The sequence below is a fragment of the Paralichthys olivaceus genome, chromosome 4, assembly GCF_024713975.1.
Source record: "Paralichthys olivaceus isolate ysfri-2021 chromosome 4, ASM2471397v2, whole genome shotgun sequence".
Classification (NCBI taxonomy): Eukaryota; Metazoa; Chordata; class Actinopteri; order Pleuronectiformes; family Paralichthyidae; genus Paralichthys; species Paralichthys olivaceus.
In genome coordinates, this window is record NC_091096.1 from 5,445,275 (window position 1) to 5,466,417 (window position 21,143).

Below are 21,143 nucleotides of genomic sequence, written 5' to 3' on the forward strand. Positions count from 1 at the left end.
TAGCGTTTGGAGGGCGTATCAGAGTAGGCCAATCAGAGGTAGTGTAGGGGCGGGTCTTAGCAACAACACGGAAGTTTCCTGCAAACACGACTTTTCTCTTCTTGTTTCCGTCATTTCTCTTTTATTTGTTTTAGTTTTATAAACTTCACGGACTCGTTCATTAACTCCACATCTACATTCAGAGCTCATGGATTTATTTGATAATTTAAAAAAAGCAGCTCGGGACACGTACATGAACGTAAACGAGCTTGGTTTCCTGTGTAATCTGCAGAAATGTAAAATCAGACACGAAACAGTCTCAGTATTTGTCACCACAGTTTCACAATCATCTGAGATTTAAACTGAATTTCACACAGCGGAGGAGGGATCCGCTCTTTTGTTTTTTCCCACAATGCATTTCCTCCATCTCTTTCACTTTCACTCTTGGATTATTTGAGCGTTAAATTGAAGCAGGAAACGAAGGTGAGTGGAGACACGAAGAAATAAGATCATTGTGAGAAATGTTTCTGTTCCAAACATCGACCCAGTCCATCCTGTCCGGCTCTGTTATGTTCCTTGAGGTTTTATTTTGGAGCATGAACGAATAGAAACTAGTGTGAGAACGAAAGTGTCGTGTTTCCAGATCATGTGCCATGTGTGTCATTGTCTAGTTGTGTTGAAGAAAGACTGGGTAATAATACTGTTGATCTTCAGTAATAGTAATATATTAAAGGTTCAATTTGTTTCTCATAGATGAAGGGAGGAGCTGTAACATATAAATGATCCACTTTAGATTTGTAAATGTTTTCACTGTGTTTTAAAGTGTTTCTCTGGTCATGAAGAAGAAATAAAAAAACTATTTACACTTAAAGGAAATAATAATGTGATGTTAATCTTGATGATTTTTAAAGTTATCATGTTGTAATGTTACAATTACAAAAAAACTATGGTGACATGTAATTGAAAATACTGCACCTTTCACCATTTGGAATAGAGATGCTGGACGACAAAGAAATTAAAGTGATGCTAGAAGATCTATCTGTGTCCTCTGGTCCTGAGGAAATAAAATGTGTGTGTTTAAATCAGATTTAAATAGAAAATACACATAAAGCAATAATGTTCCTGAACATGATTATGCATTTGTGTGAATTGGATTTTACAGGTGAGAGGATTTCCTGCTTTCAGTGTCACCATGTCAGTGGCTCCTCTCCTGCTGCTGCTGTTCCTTCCTTTCCCTCCCTCATCTGGAGCCCAGCTGCCAAATCAGAGCCAATCCAAGGAACCCCCCATCGCCACCAACGGCCAGCTGTTCCCATGGGACCGCATGAGACTTCCCCAAACCATCTACCCGCTCCACTATGACCTCTCCATCCACCCCAACCTGACCACCCTGGACTTCACTGGCCTCGTTCGCATCGAGCTGGACGTGATTGAAGACACCAGCATGATCGTCCTCCATGCCAAGAAGATGCAGATATCTAACGTGCTGCTCCTGGCGCCCGAAGGCGTGAGGCCTCTCCAGGTGCTGGAGTATCCACATTTCCATCAGCTCGCCCTGCTGTCGGATTCCGTGCTGACTAAAGGAAGGAAGTATGAAGTTCAGCTGGAGTTTGCTGCCAACTTGTCTGACAGCTACCACGGTTTCTACAAGAGCAGCTACCGCACCAGCAGCGGGGAGGTCCGGTAAGAGCCTGAGATTTGTTCTAGCACACTGATGTTGGCTTAAATGCAGTTAATTGATATAACATATAAAAAGATGAGTGTGCAGCAAATTTGTCAATTATAAATTGTTGCTCAAAATGCTACATATAGAAACAGAAGTTGTCCTTCAGCCTCATTACATAATTTTCACATAATTTCTTTTTATTTCACTCATTTATTAGGTTTCTGGCGTCCACACAGTTTGAAGCAACGTTTGCTCGTGGAGCTTTCCCCTGTTTTGATGAACCTGCTTTCAAAGCCAACTTCACCATACAGATCATACGAGAGCCGCGGCACATAACCATATCCAACATGCCTAAGGTACAAGGAAATTGTTTTGAATACAAATGAAATGCGGGATTATTACAAATAAGAACATGTTGCGTTCCTCTAACATCTAATAATGAATTTCACATTGGACACACCGACCTCTCCGTCCTTCTCTACGTTTCTCTCACCACACACATTTTATTTCTCAGGTTAAAACAGTGGAGTTGCCAGGCGGTTTGCTGGAGGATCACTTTGACACCTCTGTTAGGATGAGCACGTACCTGGTGGCCTACATTGTGTCTGATTTCCTGTCTGTGAGCAAGACCACCAAGCACGGCGTCAAGGTGAGGACACCATTTACTTTGGAGAGACATCTTGAACATTTTATGCAACATACATTTGAATTTGTCAGTCGACTTTTCCACTTCCTGTTATATTAATACTGAAGAGCGTGATTCCCGTCAGATTTCAGTCTACGCTGTAGCTGAGAAGATTGATCAGACGGCCTTCGCTCTGGATGCTGCTGTCACTCTGCTGGACTTCTATGATGACTACTTTGATATTCCTTACCCACTTCCCAAACAGGGTCTGTAGGAAAAATGATATTATACCTGAATATCAGTAGAAACTCTAATAAAGTCCTACTGCTTAGTCATTGATCACTTCGACCTAAATACACATATATTTCAATATAAACAGAGGAGATTTTAGTACTTGTATAAGAGTCGGACCTGCAGGTGACTACACAACATTTCACTTTATTTATGTGCTTGTGTTGTTCTCTGCAGACCTGGCTGCTATCCCTGATTTCCAGTCAGGTGCGATGGAGAACTGGGGGCTGACGACCTACAGAGAGACGGGCCTCCTCTTCAATGCAGAGAGGTCTTCAGCTTCAGACAAACTGGGTATCGCTAAGGTCATCGCCCATGAGCTCGCACACCAGGTACGTGTGTGTGTCTGTCCTGTGCTTCATCCATCAGCTTTAGTTATGAAGAAAATGAACAGAATTTTTTGGGAAATAATGAAGAATCCTTTTACTTCTAATGAATTAATGATCTGTAGAATCTACAGTGAAGCTCAGCTCGAACTTTAATTAGCTTCTGTTCACTTTCATCCTTTCTTGGGATTAAGCTGTTCTTCCATGTTCTCTCTCTTCCATGATCTCCAGTGGTTCGGGAACCTGGTGACGATGGAGTGGTGGAACGACCTGTGGCTCAACGAGGGTTTCGCCAAATTCATGGAGTATGTTTCTCTCCGCGTTACGTACCCAGAGCTGCAAGTGGTGAGAGCGGAGCACGGGGACCTGACACATGAATATTGAGACATTTTTACTGGACTAACAGGAAAGATAATAACTCTTATTTCAATAAACAGTTAGATATGACCACAAAGATGATTTTCTCCTCCCTCTTTTCTTTTTCTCCCAGGACGACTTTTTCTTGGGGAAATGTTTTGAGGCCATGGAGGTGGACTCCCTCAGCTCCTCTCACCCAGTCTCCACCCCCGTGGAAAACCCCATGCAGATCCAGGAGATGTTCGATGACGTGTCATATGACAAGGTCAGCTTCATTCTGGGATGAGGACCTTTCATTTAGTGTTGATGCACTTGGATATTTAAACTGTTCTGTAATTCGGGCAAGGGGCAGAAAATAGACTCAGAATATGAGCGAGCGATTTCCCCTGAATTTGCATAAATCCTCAAAACTGCAGTTGAAATATAACATTAAAAGCCAGGTACAAAATTATTGAAGTACTTAATCACACAACTGGATGTGTCTTGTCTGGTAATTTTCAGCATGCATGTGTGTATTTCTTTTCTTTTAGGGAGCATGTATTCTGAATATGCTGCGGGACTTCCTGACCCCGGAGGCCTTTGAGATCGGCATCATCAAATACCTAAAGCGCTTCAGCTACCAAAACACAGTCAACAGCCACCTGTGGGAGAGCCTAACCGATGTGAGTGCTGCGTGTGTGCGTGAAGTGGAAGAGGGTTAAATGGAATTTACATTTTGAGTTTCAAATAATGATTGTTAAAGCCCAGGGGACACACAGTGCTTGTTTGCTTTGAAGTTCTTAAATTATAAAACCAGTTGGTTCTGTGTCTGTATTATCATGTTTCCCTGTCAAAGTTTTGTGCCTCTCCTCAACAGATCTGCAGCTCAGATGATTTGGACGAAGGTCGAATGAAACACGAAGATTTCTGCTCCAAACGCAAAGTCCAGTCTGGAGCCTCTGTAAGTTTTCACGCTTTTAAGCGACCCGGCTGAGGAGAGGACCATTGATGGAGCCACAAATCTGTCAGTGTCCATGATGCTAAATGATTGATTGTGTATGGATATGTGTGTGTCCATTCAGAAGTGGTACTCTGGTGATGAGCTGGACGTCAAGGCCATCATGGACACCTGGACGTTGCAGGAGGGCTTCCCGCTGGTCACTGTGGAGGTCAGAGGTCGCGAGGTCAGGCTCAGTCAGGAGCGTTACCTGAAGACGGACGACCCCTCCCTCACTGAAGGGTAAATAATAAAGCCGCAGAGCTACATTTTCTAAACAGCTCCTTCTCATCTTATTTTATTTTGATTTGTTGTGTGTTGATAGATTCCTGTGGCAGATTCCACTCACCTATGTGACCAGCGCCTCCAACACTGTCCACCGCTTCCTGCTGAAAACCAAGACTGGTGAGTGTGTTACTCAGTGTGAGGAGGCAGATTTTGAAATTAATTTATACATCTTTATTATTATTTTACCTTTAGCCAGATGCATAAAATGTTAATTCCACAAGTCTGCTGTCCTTTACTCCGCGCTCCTCCATGCAGATGTCCTGTACCTGCCAGAGGAGGTGGACTGGGTGAAGTTCAACGTGGACATGTGTGGCTACTACATGGTCCACTATGCAGGCGAGGGGTGGAACTCCATCATCAGACTGCTGCACCACAACCACACGGCTCTGACCAGCAACGACCGAGCCAGCCTCATCCAGAACGTCTTCCAGCTGGTCAGGTCGGTTGTTAGACATCCACACAGATCCCACATCAGTTAGTCTCAGTGTACTGGCTGTTTGTTGTTGTTGATAAATCTACACTGCAGCGTGGTGTTGATTTGAAGCCTGTCTTGCGTTGCAGTATCGGGAAGGTGAGGCTGGACACAGCTCTGGAGCTGTCGCTCTACCTGTCCAGAGAGACTGAGATCATGGCTGTGACTCAGGGCTTCGGAGAACTTGTACCTCTCTACAAACTGATGGAGAAGAGAGACATGGAGGTTCTGGAGAACCAGATGAAGGTCAGTGAAGGCAGCAGTCGCGTTACAGAACACGTGATTAAGAAACATAAAAGTCTTCAATATTGTCTTTAAGCTGAAACTGAATTATTTCTTAGTAGAGGAGCTGAGTTGTCAGTGGGACCTTGTGTCATTTCAGTATAAATTCATACAGCAGCCATTGTTGTTTCCTCAGACCTACATTGTGGATCTGTTCCGGGGGCTGATTGATCGTCAGGAGTGGTCTGACTCTGGATCGGTGTCTGAGCGAGTGCTCAGGAGTTACCTGCTCTTGTTCGCCTGTGTCAGGAACTACGCCCCCTGTCTGACCAAAGCCACACAGCTCTTCAACAAGTGGAAGGAATCTGATGGCAACATGAGGTCAGGGGTCCTTAACAGCACAAACAAAAGTTAACTGACCGGAGGACAAAATGTACGAGCGCTTGTATGTGAAGATTTTCACCTGCTGCTTTCTGAAGTGAAAGTCGTCTCTGTTTTCAGTCTCCCGGTCGACATCACCATGGCTGTGTTTGTGATTGGAGCTCGAACTCCGGAGGGGTGGGACTTCTTGTTCGAGAAATACCGCAATTCGATGCAAATGTCTGTCAAGTTCCGCATGAAATCCGCAATGACTGTCACTTCGCTGCAGGACAAGCTCAAGTGGTGCGTACTCCATGTAAAAGGAAAACGATCAGTAATGGATCTGTGACCTCTCCTGTCCGCTCCCTTAACCTTCTCTTTGTGTCTGCAGGATGATGGAGCAGAGCCTCCACGGTGAAGTGATGAAGACTCAGGACCTCCCAGACGTGGTCGTCGCCGTCAGCAGGAACCTCCACGGCTACAAACTGGCCTGGGACTTTTTCCGAGCCAACTGGCACACCTTCATCAAGAAGTCAGTCGGCCATTCACACATTTCTGTCCCTTTCTAACTTTGTATAATTTGTACTTAATTGCACCAGTTGCATCGACCTACGTTACTAAAAGGGTTTCGGATTTGACTTCAGGCTGGCAGACACTAAAAACAAGTTTTCCAAAAAATCACATGGAGCAGTGTAAAGAATTTGAAGCCAGTGCTTAAGTGCCAGAAACGTGTACTGTCTCAAATGTCCAACAGATGGCGACTCCACAGGTTAAAGTTTGTTTCTGTCGAAGTCTAAAACAAAATGACTTCTCACTTCTCACATGATTTAAAATGTCAGTAAACAGTTTATGGGCTCAGTCTCTAGTTTCAAGTCTTCTTCAACACAGCATGATGTTGATTCTGGAAACGGCGCTCACATTTAGAGTCAGATAGACGATAAAGCAGTGAATTCATTGGGGCGTGGATATTTTGTGATTGACAGCTAATACCAATCCTTCTCTTTTTGAATAAAACAGATTTGCGTCTCCTGAACTCTGAATTTGTGTTTTACTGTGTTTGATGACTCAGGTTTGACCTCGGCTCCAACACAATCTCATACATGGTGAAGGGTGTGACCAACCAGTATTCTACCAGGGAGATGCTGCATGAGGTAAGAGTAAGAAGTGCAGATTTGAACTGTCCTCTGAACCACATGGCTCGCTATAACAAATGCAGTCTGTTTGTCATTTATCATATTTAGTGTTTTGTATCTCGTCATCACAGCTTGTTCTATTTTAAAGCTTGCTCTGGGGATGGATGTGTATTTTCTGGTCTCGTGTGTGTGTGTATGTTAAGGCTTTCCTCCTCTGTGTGCGCTCAGGTACAAAGCTTCTTTGGCTCCCTGACCGAGGAGACGGGCTCAGAGATGAGATGTATCCAGCAGAGCTACGAGAGCATCGAGGACAACATCCGCTGGATGGACACCAACCTTCCTCTGCTAAAGGCCTGGCTCGACCGACGCAGCCACAAAGTGCATGATGATTTATAGTTCCAGGAGAAAGTCTGGTGCGGATAGTTATGTTGCTAAAGGCAAGTGTTGGATGACTTTTATATTTGACAACTAGAATGGCAAAACCTACTGACTACCCAACACTGACTTGAACAACGAATAATCCAGTAGATTAAAAAACATTGGGAAAAACTGTCATACTTTGGAATCGACTTAGTGTGATCTATTTTATTTGACACTCCAAAACTAAGTGACCCAGACAGTGACTTTTTTACACTTCTGTGAAACTATAGCCTAAATAAATACTGTGATGTGATGTTCAGAAGGTAAATAACTGCTGTTCCCAGATCTATAATTAATACTTTTCAGATTTTAAACAGATTTTAAACATCAATATAGCAGCTGAAAACTGTGTTCTGTGTAAAGATATATTGAAGTAATGGCCCTCCTCGTATTTAGCAAGGGTACGAAGTGTTCAGGTGAAAACGACCACTCTTAACATTTCCCCTCTGGTTTCTGTGACAAGAAAGTCCACAAACAAATAAAGAGATGAAACCAGAGTAGATAACTGGACTTTTCTGAGATGGATTGTCAGTTGAGCTGCTCCAACTTGACTTTTTATTATCCTTGATGTTTAAAGACTGGTTCAAGTAACAGAGGGAGGCAGAGTTGAGGCTGATGAAGCATTTGTGTTTCGTTAAAGAAGTTCAAGAAGCCCCATATGTGGTTTCGTCGTTGTGATTCCAAGAACCAGAGGTTATGTTATCGTCGCTGTGTTTCTGTGTGTTAGCAGAATTAGGCAAAAGCTGCTGCACTGATTTTATTAAAACTTAGTGGAAAGGGGGGAATGGGCAAAGGAAGAACTCAGTAATTGTGTTGATAGGGTTAGAGCCTTGGGAGAGGGACGTGCTCCAAATGCTCTTTGAGTTGGAGGTTAATTTCTCAATTTGTTTCTCTGCAACTTATTGTTCTATTCAGAGCTGGTTGTATCTGTCTGTGGCTTAGTGTGTGTTTGTGCTGTGGATTAAATCAGAAGTGTGTGTGAGCTTTTAATTTGATAACATTCAAAGATAAGTGCAGTGAAGCTGGTCTGAAGTCTCACTTTTTGTGTTGCTGATGTTAAACAGAAGCATTGTCGGTGAATGTTGCACAAAAGAAATGCAGTGCTCTGCATCTGATATTTGATTTTTCTCAAATATCTTGGTACAAATCTTTCCTTCACATGAAAAACAAAACAAAACAACAAGACTGGACATTGACTCAAGAGAACGAAGCCAAAAGAGAGACCTGCTGACCTCCAACATTCAAAATGTGAGAACATCCACAACATCCACACTGGAATGACTTCCGAAAAAAGTCGAGAGCAGAAATAATTTATCCTATTGCACTTTGTATATAGTTCCAGTGCCTTGAAGTAACTTTTGAGATAAAATGTCTAAAACTTAAAAACACACTGCTGTAATATGACATGCTGCAAAACATGTTCAACTTTAATGAAATGCACCTGTTGGCTGACTTAAGAAAAAGCACTATTAGGAAAATGTTGTTACAAAACAATGACTTAATTTATTTGATTCAATCTGAATATGATTTTTTGGCTCCAGTCAAACAGGATTCATAGCAAATCTGTTGTTTTCTAAGGAGAATATGTGTTGGTTGAATTTAGTCCAATAAAGTTGAAAAATTCCCCTGAATTCCATTTGTCTTGTATCGTTGTGTCACAAGTTTATCCCTGTGAGTTATATGGATGTGACCTTCGGACCCTTTCTTTTCTCTGATCAGCGGATCATATGCTTCGAACCAGTAAAACTTACATTTCCAGATTTATGGGGTAATTTCACTCACCTGTGTTTCCATTCTGTCACACAAACACATTTCCTCATTGGACACCAGAGTCAAACTACTTGGTGTTTAAACAGGTTCACTCGTCAAAGGGAGTGAACTAACTGGCCTGTGACACCAGTTGCATAATGTTCCCTGGAGCTCTGGATGTTTTCCATGTCTGTGGAAATAACCTCTGATGATATTTTCACAGGTTCCTTATTTTAGCCTCATCCATAATATCAGAGCCCCTGTGACAAACATTTAATTAAGGAAAGACACAACTTTTATTGAGTGAAAATCCTGTGAATTCAGGCTTTAAACCCATTAAACTAATATACAAACTTTTGTTTTTAATCTATCTCATTAATCTGAATGTAAAAATTGATTTTAGTTTTAGTTGACGTGCTTGTCAGCGGAGCCCCTGTGGAGAGAGGCAGCTGTGACTTTAAATCTTCTGATGCCGCCATAAACTTCTCTGATGGACCTTTGGCACAAACTAACATAACACACTGTCCAGCTGATAAAACACACACTTATATATGTGTGGGAGCCTTTATTCATACACATCACATTAGTGTAGAAGATGAGCACAAGCTGCTGACGTAAGAATATCTGAATTTCTAAAGGGGTTTCAGTGGATGATATATATTCTGAGCTTTGTACTCGCTTCAGTGCACGGACACACACACACACACACACTCACTTACTCACTCACACTCCGCCCCCTCATCAGCACACCCACAGTAGAAACCACATTCTGGACCGGTGAGTTCGTCCTCCCAGTGCTACACCTGACCAGAAGGTAAGAGCCTCGTGTTGTTGCTTCTGCTTCCTCTTAATTAAACGTACTGCTCTGTTACACAGAACCTGTCAAGATGAATATCAGTGAAAAGTACAAATATTTGAAAAACAGCAGAAGCTCTTTGTTTGTTCAGTCAGTGTTTGCAGACTTGGCCTCTGTCACAAAGTGCTCAGTGACCGTGTGTTGGGAGTTTTGACCTCACCTTCCTTTTGTGGTTTTTGTGGCTTATTGTTTGCTTTACTAATCCATTCAGCTTTTCAAAAGAGGTAAATATTTATATCGCTAAAGTTTTTCTAATTACAGATTCAACATCCTACCGAATCTGAATTTGTTTCCCTCTTCGTATCGGTAAAAGTTAAATATTATTAAAACCTGTCATAAATTTATGGCCCCGCAGCTCCTTGTAATTTCCTCCTCACAAAACAGGAAATCAGGCCACAGGTAGAGTCAGTGTGTAAATCCGAAGATGTTCATCCCTTTCTTCATTGAAATGACACTCTTGTGATTTGAGTAACTTTTCACAGGTTTGTTTTAGAAAAGAAACTCTTCAGCGTTGTGACAAAGCGTCTCAGAGGTATTTCAGTGGGTTTTAAGAGGTTTGTCTTAAACAATCAGAACCCCCACACAAATTAGATGATAAATAAACTCTCTCTCTATGTTAAATAAAGTTGAGACGACATGTTTTATGTGTCAGGCTTTGGTGTTGATGCCTCTTGACCTCCACGTACACTATTATCTCAATATAATAATGATGATAACTTAAGTAAATCATAGACATCATGCGATAAACGTAATTTTACAGGGATGTGTCAAATGAAGAAACTGCCCTTCTATCACTGGACACGTTTACAATCATAGTGGAACAAGTGTCTTTGCGTAATAACTCTAATCAGTGCCTCAGCCTGTAAACCATGTGAGGTCACTGCAGGGTAAATGCTTTTCCTTTCAGCAGGTCTATTCGTTTTCCAAATTGAGTCGCGCAATAAAAACCTCTTGGATCATTTAATCTGGTAAGAAACATTTATGGGACTGAAGTTCAAAGTATTTCTGTCGATCAGTTGGCTTTATTATGCAAAGACTATTGTAGAGGGAGAGACAATGGGCCTGTACCTTACACAGAAGAAACAGAACAAAAGAGTGGTTCAAGTCTGTGAAGTTAAGCAGCTGTAGAAAGATGAATGAATCCAGTTTTATTTGCTGACATAGTTCATATGCACAGTTTTTCTTGTTTCCCCTTCAGGTTCATTCAGTGGTGTCTGCTCCTCCTCTATTCTGGTCCAGTGGGAGTTTGTACCACACGACTCCAAACAATGTCCATTATGGAAATTCCTATTCTAGAGTAAGACACATTTCTTTTCATCAGTATGTTTCATTGGTTATTGATTGAACTCCTCTCTCTTGTTGACTTTGGGTTTGATGGTTCGCTGACTTGGAATTTGGAGAATGTTTCCTCTTTCCTTCATAACTTTAATCTAACTTCTCCCATGAGAAGTTCGGAACTCACTGATAGTTGCAGCTTCGACCGTCAGAATCAGGTCCGGCATTTAGTCGAAGAGTGAAGCTGAACTGTGGATCAGTTAAAAACTGTTTATCTTCAATATTCAGAAAAACTTTTTTAAAATATCAATAATTATAAACAGAGTTTGGTGGATTTGTTACAGCAGCAACTCTTCTTGTTCAGGAAGCAAGGGATCATGGGTAATATCCACTGTTCAGTTGTGCTTCAGTTCAGTGAGTGGGACGACACCATCAGACGTCCAGGCAAGAGACCGATCGTCTTTGATACTTCAAGAAAACCACATAATCGCTCGGACACAGAGCCCAACTGAATTATTCACCACATGTGGCTCCAGGGGGCGCTGTTGCCAAGTAGAAATGACACGATGTTGCTTTAATGAAGGTTTCAAAAGATGGAAATTACCATAAAATATTGTATTCACACCATATAAGGGTACATATCATATTTTAATGTTATATTTGCAATGCATTACAAATATAGTATAATATGTCTTTGGCTTAAAGTCACTCAAAGACAAACAGACTTTTAATAAAGTTTCCCATCCTTTTTCTGTAGCAGATCTCTGAAACATCGCTTCAGAAAGGTTTTCATGAGCAATTCTCTTGAAGAAGTATAAACAGCACATTAAAACAAATCTGTTTGAGGATCCCCAGGATCCTGCTACATTTAAATACCTTATTAAACCTTAAATTATCCATGAGCATGTAGTCTTTCTTGGTTACAGCATAAAGCCACATCTTTATCTTCCTCCTCTCCAAGGATTTTCCTGGGCACGCTGGGCTTTGGTCTCTCCATCATGTTCTGCACCACCTTCTGCAGGGCGTGCAGTCGCCTCAGAGAAGAGCAGATAGAGAGGGAGGTGTGGAGACGCAGCGAGCAGGACGGCCGCCCGCCTTCCATATATTTCATTCCCTTCCATGGAAGCATTCCACCGCAGGACAGTGAAGAGGTGCGGGTGCCTCGATACAGCGAGGAGGTCCTCACACCTCCACAATACAACGCTGTGTACGCTGGGCCCCCACCCGCCTACAATGAGGTAAAAACTCCTATGAACTACTGGCATTGTTGCCTCAGATGGAGTCTGAAGCTGGTACCTTAAAGGGATAGTTCGCCCAAAAATGAAAATCCACTCATTATCTACTCACCACTATGCCGATCAATACAATTGAGGTAAATGGAGACAACTGCTTCAAACGTAAACACGAGTAGATAAAGAGTGAATTTGAATTTTTCTGTGAAGATCCCTTTAATGTGTGTTTCCTGGTATTTAGATTGAAATCTTTGTGTTTGTCTCTGTGTGTTTCAGCTGGGATTTAAACCTGAGGATCTTCCTCCTGCCTACACAGAACACAATGTTCCTGTGCATCCGATAACACCCCAACCTCACACGGACGTGGTACAAACTGTGTCACAACCATAAACCAGGACCATCCCACTGTGCCTGTGTGGCGTTAGAGACACTTTTGATTATTGCACTAAACCTTGGACTTGAGCGAGCTTGTAACTGAAGTTTACAATATTCTAAAGGACCTTTTTTTATTGTGGGTTTTTGTGGTAATGAACGTGAGGATGGCACAGAGATGATGACGCTACAGAGACGACACCAGGTTTAAAGCTGCGTTGGCGTGAGTTCACGTTGCATTTTCCAAAACCACTAAAACACTTTAAAAGATTTTACCGGCGTGTATGATGATCGTTAAACTGTGTGGGTCACGTCCCTGTGTGTACAGTCTACTTCGTTTTTTAGCAGCGTATCTTAGAAAACAGCATTGGTAAAGTTTTTTATAAATTCAGGTGCAGATCCAAACCCAACGGTGCCACCATGTGGCCATTTATGAAGCACTTTCTTTTCACGCAAGTCTCCCGAATCACGAGGAGTGGGCGTCATTACCTCCGCCGACACGGTTCTGCTTTTGTCTTTAGAAGGATTACACAGAAACTACTGGACTGGTATGTATAATGTATATGTATACAGAATACTTATATATACATATACATAAGCATATGTATATATGTATTGAAACAACGTAGACGCAACTTTTTTATGACTCAATGGTCGAAAACATCAACTTGTTATAGGGTGATCAAAGTTGATCAATGTTTTCTTCATGGATTTCTTTCATTTCCTTGATTGTTTTGTTTTTTTCCCAACCCACTGCTGGAGGCTGGGGACACTGAGTATTTACCTGAAATATGAAAAAGTGTGTTAAGGCCCGAGGTGTGCTGTATATCTACACTGAGCAATAACAGACTTCTGATTAAACAGCTGCTCGATGTGTTTTTCTGGAGCTTTGATTCGAGATGTTGATTGAACAGCAAAGAAAATGTGTCAACGATCAAAAGAGTTGAATAAATCTCAGGCTGAAATGTGAACACAAAATATAAAATGTGATATATTTAGTCACTGAAATTATTGTCTGTAATGGGACACAAAGAAATAATGGTCTGAATATAATGATGTATTTTCGATGTATATATATTTAATTGATGTGATATTTGTGTGTAAATATAAGCTGTTCATAATGACGTCCATTGTATTTCATACCACACACATTTCACATACAACAAACACTAGTACAGTGAGTACGTGGAAAACCTTATCGATAATCTAGAGGTGAGAAACAGAATTTAGATTTTTCGGTGAATTATATACATAACGAACAATTAACACACACTAATTTTATTATCGATTGTTGTATAATGACATGTAACACTGAATTTAATATTTAATGTTGAGAGTCATGTTATTCGTTTTCTTTGAACTTGCAGGATAAAGAGGTTTTCTGGTTTTATTTAGTTTTGTTTTCCATCAAGTCTAACTTTGCTTTGTTTTTTTCCTTAGGCCAGCAGAGTCCACTCTTTCACCACATCAGCTCAACGTGTATGTGTGACCAGAGACGCACCATAGTACCAACACATTTGAGCACTTACAGACACACAAATGTGTTTGTTCATTTGTGTTGTTGCTGTTCAGGCCTGTTGCATCATGGTCTCACACACTTGGTTTTGCTGTGGTCACCTCGTCACCTCGACCTGCTCCTGATCTGCCACCTTCCTTCCGTCCCTCTCAGGATTAACATTACTGTTATTATTAATTCATCAATTTGTCTCAAAGTTACAACTGAATTTAAGTCTGGATCTGCTTTCAGTAACAAAATCTTGACATTAACATTTGTTGTCTGATGCTAAAGCTCAGCAGCTGTTCAGTGAATGCTGGAGCAGGATGTCCACAGTGACTTACACTGTAGATACTGGACATACAACCACAGGTGGTGCAACATGTAACCCAGCCACACACATACATGATCTGTAATCCTATATATGTCAAGAGGGCCTGGACATCATGTCATTTCTCTCTGTATTCAGGCGTCTGTGTGTGGTGGCAATGAGCCAAAAATGCATTATCCCTCAAAGTGAAAGTAAATGGAAAAGCAACTCCTGCATCTGCACCAAAATTTTATGAGTATTTCCCTGATCCATCCCGCATCCTCCCACCAAGTTTCATAGTAATCCGTTCAGCAGTTTTTGTTTTATCCTATTAACAAACAAACAAACAGGGGTGTAAACATCATTTAAAGATAAATATCGTAATATAAACCCTGTAAATAAAATAAACTGTGATAACAAACTGTAAACAGGAATATGAAAAAGGAAATAGTATAACACATAAAGAATATGAGCATATTAACGGCTATGTCAGGGAGTATGAAGGAACAGTATGAGGTGTACAGTGTGGTGACGCTTGATTTAGAAGGTCCACTTCTCTGTCACTCACATGGTCAAACACTGGTTAGGTCAAAGGGCACTTTAAACTTACAGACAGGAGGAGCTCAGTTGTGCCTCTGTAAGGGATAATCCTCTCAAGCTCTCCATATTTCACTGCTCCATCCACTATCACTTACACAGAGCAGGGGGAGACATGTGTGTCCATGTACACATGTGCATGAGCTTCAATCCCAGAATATCTTTCCTCACGGACTCATATTATTGCACACAAGTGTAATTTCATGACATCTGAACTGAGGGCTTCAACACCACAGATCGTTTCATTTCAGATGAAAGTTTTCTCTGAGTTATTTAGACTAGATCAAAAATATTGGTTGAGGCGAGATCATGTGATACAGCCGCCACAGCGTAAACCAATGAACCATAAATACCGGTCCTCTCAACATGCCTGACTTATCAAGTTCCATAAATCATTCTCTGAGAAATCAATGAAAATGTACAGTTAAGGAAAATGAACAGAAATTCTGGATAATGGTAAAAATCGAGAACTACTCCAAAAACAAACTGAGAGGAAAACGTCCTAGGGGTAATAAAACAATTTACCCAGATGTTTATTCCACATTGCTCCTTGTTGTTTCTGGGAATATTTCTGGTCAGAATCTCATTGACGAAGACAACAATTTAAAACATTGTTCTGAGTTTGAATCATATTTCACTTTGCCTTTGTATCAATGACCCACACGTGGGCAGTTTAAAATGTCCGTTTGTCCAGAAAACCACAAAGAAATCTGTTCATTGCCTCTTAAGAAATCACGCTGGCCGACAGAGGAGCGCAGCAACATGACAAGAAACAGAGACAGAGACAAACTGGACTCAAGCTCAGGGTGAAAAGTTTCTGTTTCGTGAAAATCTTGCAGAGTCTTCATTTGAATATTGGAGAGAAGTCAAACAATCATCACCCTGTGTTTGCTTACCTCCACCGACGAGTGCAGTTTCGGTTCACAAAGATAATACGAGGTCAGCGTCACCTTTGACCTTTGACCACTTCAGTCTCAGCAGTTCATATTTGAGTCCAAGTGACAACTGCTCAAAATTTCAAGAAATTCCCCAAAGGCAGACTCATGTTCAAGAGGCCACCATGACCTTTGACCTTTGACCACCCGAATCTGGAGTCTAAGTTAACGTTTGGACCAAATTCGAAAAAAAATTCCCTAACAGCGTTCTTGAGATATATATATTTATATATGGGGATGAAGGAACGGTTGGACGGAGGCATAAAACCCCCTGAGGGCTGCACACACAGAAGAACAGATGAGATTATGAAGGAACATGAGTTTGGGACGTGTTTATGTTTGTGCATGTGAGCATGTCCATCAAAGAGAAGAGCGAGAGAGCTGCAGAAGCTATGCAGAGAGAGAGGGAGTGTTTGTTTGTCTGCTCCGTGATGAATGATGTCGGAGCACAGTTGCCTTTATTAGCAGGACGTCCCACCTCCTTCCTCCCCCCTCTCTCCGTCGTACTCGGTGATATGAATACACACATGGACGGCCTCAGGCATTACGCTGTCTGCTGGTGCTCTCAGTGAGTCTTTCTCCAGGCTGCTATCTTTGTCCGGCCTCCATCACCACCACCACCACCGAGGCTGCGACTATTGATGAACAGAATTTTGACAACAAGTTTTCACCTCTTGTCCATTGGTTTGTTCTTCAGCAGGATGACGCAAAAACTAGCAAACAAGTTTTCCCAAAACTTGGTGGAAGGAAGATGTCTGTGGAGATTCCCAGTCATCCAGCTCGTGGTATATCCAAGTGATAAAAACAGGTCAACTGGACTTGGTTGAGTTTCTTGAAGACGGAGTCCCAGGTGTTTAACATGTGGGGTCGCTGGACCGCTCTCAAGGACAATGGACATTCATTTGAAGACAACATTTCTGCCGAGGAAGACCGATGGTTTGAAAGAGGAATGAGGAAAGACTAGAGAAACCATCTCTGAACAGAGGAGGTTAAAATACACCATCTAACAGCTGCATACAAAACAGTCTTGACTTCCATCCCCGGGATATTTCACTACCTTAGGACTCATGACTCAAAGTGGGTGGGTGGGTCCACGACTCCCTATGATCCGCAAACGACTCCCAACGAAACCAACAGTAGAGTGGGTAGATGTGTGGGGAAACATAAAAATTCCTTCAGATCCAAATTCTGAGGTTGGTTCAGATGAGTTTTATTCTCTGTGCAGTGGAGCCAGTGTCACACAAAGGCAACACAATTCTGTCTTCTGGTCAAGAGTCAAGAAAGAGTTTGTACCATCACACCAAAGGTCGTTCTAACAGTTGACAAACAAAGAAGTCCGTGTGAAGACAAAAGGTGAATGAAAGTCCGGGACAGGCTGATATAAAGTGTTCCCATCTACCAGTTAGCCATTTGGTCAGTGTCCTCACACCCTCTGCTGAGCTGATGGCTCTGCTGGTTCACGGGAGTTCTGGTCAATTGAATTCACATGTAGGCAAGCAAGTTTTCTCACGGGTCAGCTTCAAAGTTCATTCTGTGTTTTTCACAGGTACCTTATAATTAACATTAAAAGAAGAAAGTCTGTCTCAGCCCAGACCTTAGTGTTATGTTGGGGGATAAAGGAACTGGATCTGGGTGCATTAAGAAAACACCAGGAAAAGAAAATAAGTAAAACATTTTCCTCAAGAATGAACCTATTACATTGATCTTTTTGCTGGACCTTTTATTTAATATTGTGAAATAATTTCTCATTCAGGAATGTTTAGAGTGTTTGAAATTTGGTGCAGATCAAAAGAAAAATCATGATCTATTCAATCTAATTGAATATGAAAAGAACAAATGACACATTAATCCTCAAAATAAACTTCTCATCATTTATACACAGAGTATCCAGATCCCATGATATTGTCCCTCATGTGTGAATAGAATAAAAAGAGTCACACATTTCAGGCTACACAGTTTGCTCCATGCACTCACTATGATTTGTACATCATGCCTGTGTGTGTAAGTGGGTGGGCTGCTGTTGGTGGGATTGCGGGAGGTCAGAGGTGTTGACAGGAGAGTTGGTGACTCTGGAGGGAGGCAGGAGGAAATTAGGTCAATGAGACGAGCAGCAGAAATCTTTCTCAGGAAACATGACTATTAGATGAAACATTGTTTTATTGTGCTAAAAAGTTTGCTTCAAAGTCGTCCTCTGACTCACTCAGAGATTCAGTTTTGTTTTCTTCCAAAATATTTGTTATGTAGCTGCTTTATGATATTGTCACGTTTGTATGAAACTCTGCAAATCACTTGAAGTAGTGAGTTTAGAGTCTGTTCCTCTCCTTTTAAGTGAAATAAAGTTTGTGTTCATCAGGTTTGTGTTGTGTTCTCACCTCCACACCTTTTTCCCACAGAAATTCTGTTGTGTATTTTCAGATTATCTTATTACAGGGAACGTGTGAAGAAATACCACTTCAACTAAAACACATTCTCTTTAAGCTGCATGTTCCATGAAGTAAGATATATGTATCTTTTCCTGCATTAACTATAGTCTGTGACATGCAGGCCAACATTTTTCTCTGCGGGCAAAAAGTGTGAAAACCGAAAGACAAAACATAGCTGTGTTTGTGTGTGTGTGTGTGTGTGTGTGTGTGTGTGTGTGTGTGTGTGTTGTTTGCATTGATGAAACAGGGGCGGTAACCATAGAGCTGACCTTGGGAGGGGTGTTTGTTGACGAACAACATTCCAGCATGTGTGTGTGTGAGTGTGTGTGTGTGTGTGTGCGTGTGTGACTATGTGTGTGTGTGTGTGTGTGAGTGTGCGCAGGTAAAGATCATGTGCCTATTTAAAGATGGTGATTCTCTCTGACCAGCTGATAGCCGGCTGTCTCCTGCAGTCTTCCATATAAACTATGGGATGCTTGAGTATTATTCTGGATACTCTGTAGTAAATAAAAACAACATACACACTTGCGAGGTTGTTTTCAAAGTAAAACCGAGACAAAAACTGTGTTTCATTCTGGCATCGCTTAATTTGACTTGGTCCCAAAAACTTTATATTTAGGGTTTGTGTCACAGCAGATTGTGTCAAATGTTAAGACTCTGAGAACGTCAGCGTGACCCTGCATGTGTTGGAATCGTTCATCTGTCTGACTCTGGATCTGTAAAGTGTCATGTGACACAAGTGTCCACATGCTCCAGGTACAAAAACACTGAATGAAAACATACAATACCATCGATATTTGGTATTTTCATAGTTTATCCGTATTTCATTGTTCAATAATCGGGCTGATTTTAAAACACGGGTGTGAAAAAGAAAATATTTTTTTTTCCAATGTATTAAAAAATATAGCTCCCAGTGGATAGTGATGTAATAAATAACTTCACATCACTGCATGACCTCACCGCAGCATCAAACCATTGACTCGTGCAACTGAATCAGAAGAAGTGGAGCCGTTCGTGTCTGGGATGTTGCAGGGGGAGCTCAGATGGAACAAGGGGAACCGGGGGAACAAGGTGGACAGGGTGAACAGGGCGGACGGGGTAGATGTATGAAGTGTGACTGTAGGACATTTCTTCCCTTTTTAAGTTACTGTATTTTAATGCTGAATAATTGATTTTTTAAATAATCTCCATTAAAGTTTCACAAGACTTAAACGTTGAAGCTGCATCCTGAGTGAGATAGTTTGACACCCCCTCACCCACTGATCTCGTCTGACTGGGGAAACACGTCGACGTCTCTCTGCTGTGGGTTGATCTACTCACGACAGCATGCGATTAATTATTGATCGCTGAAAACGCAATCGACATTTGCAAGGAAGGAGACTACAAAGCAAAGTGATTAGAATAATCTAGTATCAAAAGATTCCTACTCACCAGTTTAAATACAAATGTTGACGAGATCAGTGTCTTTCTGACTGTTAACGACTGAATCTCAATTAGATTAAATCACACCCCAGCAGTGGTTGACTGACAGAAGTGTGGGAAGATTCAAAACTAATTTCAAGGTGTCTGTCACTGAGGATTAGTCACATTTGCATGAAACATCGTGCAAACAGTCACAGTGCCAAGTGGATGAATCGTGGCACCAACACAGTGATATTTCCAGTTGTCCAAAACTTTCTAAACCTGAAAAAGTTTCTTATCTTCTTCCTCCCACTTGTTTTCAAGAATCCTTTCGTTTCTTTAACTTGACTTCTGATGTGCTTTGTTTTTCTTGTTTTCTCGTTTCTATGTTTTGTTTTAAACGTGTACAAAACAAAAGAAAATTTGCAATTAAATAAAATGACTAAAGGAAACATAGATGCAAAGTCAAGGAGTTGCAAAGTATTTGGGGTTTCACAATGAATCCTCTCAGCTTACGCACGTGTCGGGAGTTATTTTGATATTTGCTGTGTGGCTACAGCAAAAGTCCCAGTGACAGAAGCGTCAGTGGTTCAGTTCCTGCAGCAGCTGTATGTTATCTTGGGCCACAGTGACTATCATGGAAAGATCAACAGTTCAACAAAGACACTCTGGTGACATGTTAACAGCATGTGATCCACCCCCCACACACACCCACAGTGAAGGAGTGAATGCAAGTGGAGCCTTCAGGCGAGACTGCCACGCTGTACAACCCCAGTGTAGTTTGTATATATAATACATACAGTAATGTAATATACAGCCAAACACTGAGATCCCTCCTATATATAAACCCAGCCCACACAGTCCCCTCCCTGCACAACATGTGTAGAAACATGCTAAGGGCAGTCCACTTCATTCACCACAGAATAACACGTATATTTCTTCTTCACTTTAATTATGTATGAGCACGGCTGCACCCGAGGATCTGGGAGACAATGGGTGCTCACAGTGGAAGCAGTGCCGGGAGGCGTTGGGGGGGCGTAGACACATGTACAAGCTTTCTACTTGTTATTGTCTGGATCATACGTTCACACAAGGAAAACTGTTCTCCGGCTCCGAGGTTTTAATGGATTGCTAAGAACTGACAGAAGAACACGTTGTTTTCTACACAAGAGAGTCTGCGCACGTGTGGAGGTTTTTAGTTGAATAGCATCACGACTTACATTGTGTACATGGCAGAACTGACTCTGTATTCTGACCATCTAAGTTCAAGGTTATACAGCATACAGTCAAAAGGCTTGTGCTTAGTCTCTTGTGTGATTTGGTCATAAAATGCAATAAACCAATCATGGTGCCATTTCCCATTCCCTTTAGAGCCAGACGTGG

At 41.6% G+C, this 21,143-nt stretch overlaps 2 protein-coding genes across 2 annotated transcripts; both read left to right on the top strand.

The window, feature by feature from the left end:
• The first annotated feature begins 55 nt into the window (after window positions 1-55).
• On the top strand, window positions 56-8,746 carry erap1b (endoplasmic reticulum aminopeptidase 1b). The gene is made up of 19 exons (XM_020099336.2): window positions 56-462; window positions 1,142-1,662; window positions 1,863-2,001; window positions 2,160-2,294; window positions 2,416-2,536; window positions 2,739-2,893; window positions 3,119-3,232; window positions 3,378-3,509; window positions 3,775-3,906; window positions 4,101-4,184; window positions 4,306-4,463; window positions 4,546-4,625; window positions 4,764-4,947; window positions 5,070-5,226; window positions 5,399-5,583; window positions 5,704-5,865; window positions 5,954-6,094; window positions 6,632-6,713; window positions 6,924-8,746. The coding sequence occupies exons 2-19, from the start codon at window positions 1,172-1,174 to the stop codon at window positions 7,089-7,091; spliced, it is 2,820 nt and encodes a 939-aa protein (XP_019954895.2). The 5' UTR covers window positions 56-462; window positions 1,142-1,171; the 3' UTR covers window positions 7,092-8,746.
• A 640-nt stretch (window positions 8,747-9,386) lies between these two features.
• Window positions 9,387-13,723, top strand: LOC138407455 (uncharacterized). The gene is made up of 4 exons (XM_069523418.1): window positions 9,387-9,678; window positions 10,919-11,017; window positions 11,957-12,233; window positions 12,504-13,723. The coding sequence occupies exons 1-4, from the start codon at window positions 9,515-9,517 to the stop codon at window positions 12,615-12,617; spliced, it is 654 nt and encodes a 217-aa protein (XP_069379519.1). The 5' UTR covers window positions 9,387-9,514; the 3' UTR covers window positions 12,618-13,723.
• Window positions 13,724-21,143: the final 7,420 nt, after the last annotated feature.

What these genes read in the sequence shown, in the direction of transcription:
- erap1b (XM_020099336.2), top strand. Translation starts at nt 1,172, where the DNA reads ATGTCAGTGGCTCCTCTCCTGCTGCTGCTGTTCCTTCCTTTCCCTCCC. An exon ending in CCTGCTGAAAACCAAGACTG is followed by an intron (nt 4,626 to 4,763) that starts GTGAGTGTGTTA and finishes TCCTCCATGCAG; the next exon opens with ATGTCCTGTACCTGCCAGAG. An exon ending in CCAGGGAGATGCTGCATGAG is followed by an intron (nt 6,714 to 6,923) that starts GTAAGAGTAAGA and finishes GTGTGCGCTCAG; the next exon opens with GTACAAAGCTTCTTTGGCTC.
- LOC138407455 (XM_069523418.1), top strand. Translation starts at nt 9,515, where the DNA reads ATGATATATATTCTGAGCTTTGTACTCGCTTCAGTGCACGGACACACA. An exon ending in GTGCTACACCTGACCAGAAG is followed by an intron (nt 9,679 to 10,918) that starts GTAAGAGCCTCG and finishes TTTCCCCTTCAG; the next exon opens with GTTCATTCAGTGGTGTCTGC. An exon ending in CCCCACCCGCCTACAATGAG is followed by an intron (nt 12,234 to 12,503) that starts GTAAAAACTCCT and finishes TGTGTGTTTCAG; the next exon opens with CTGGGATTTAAACCTGAGGA.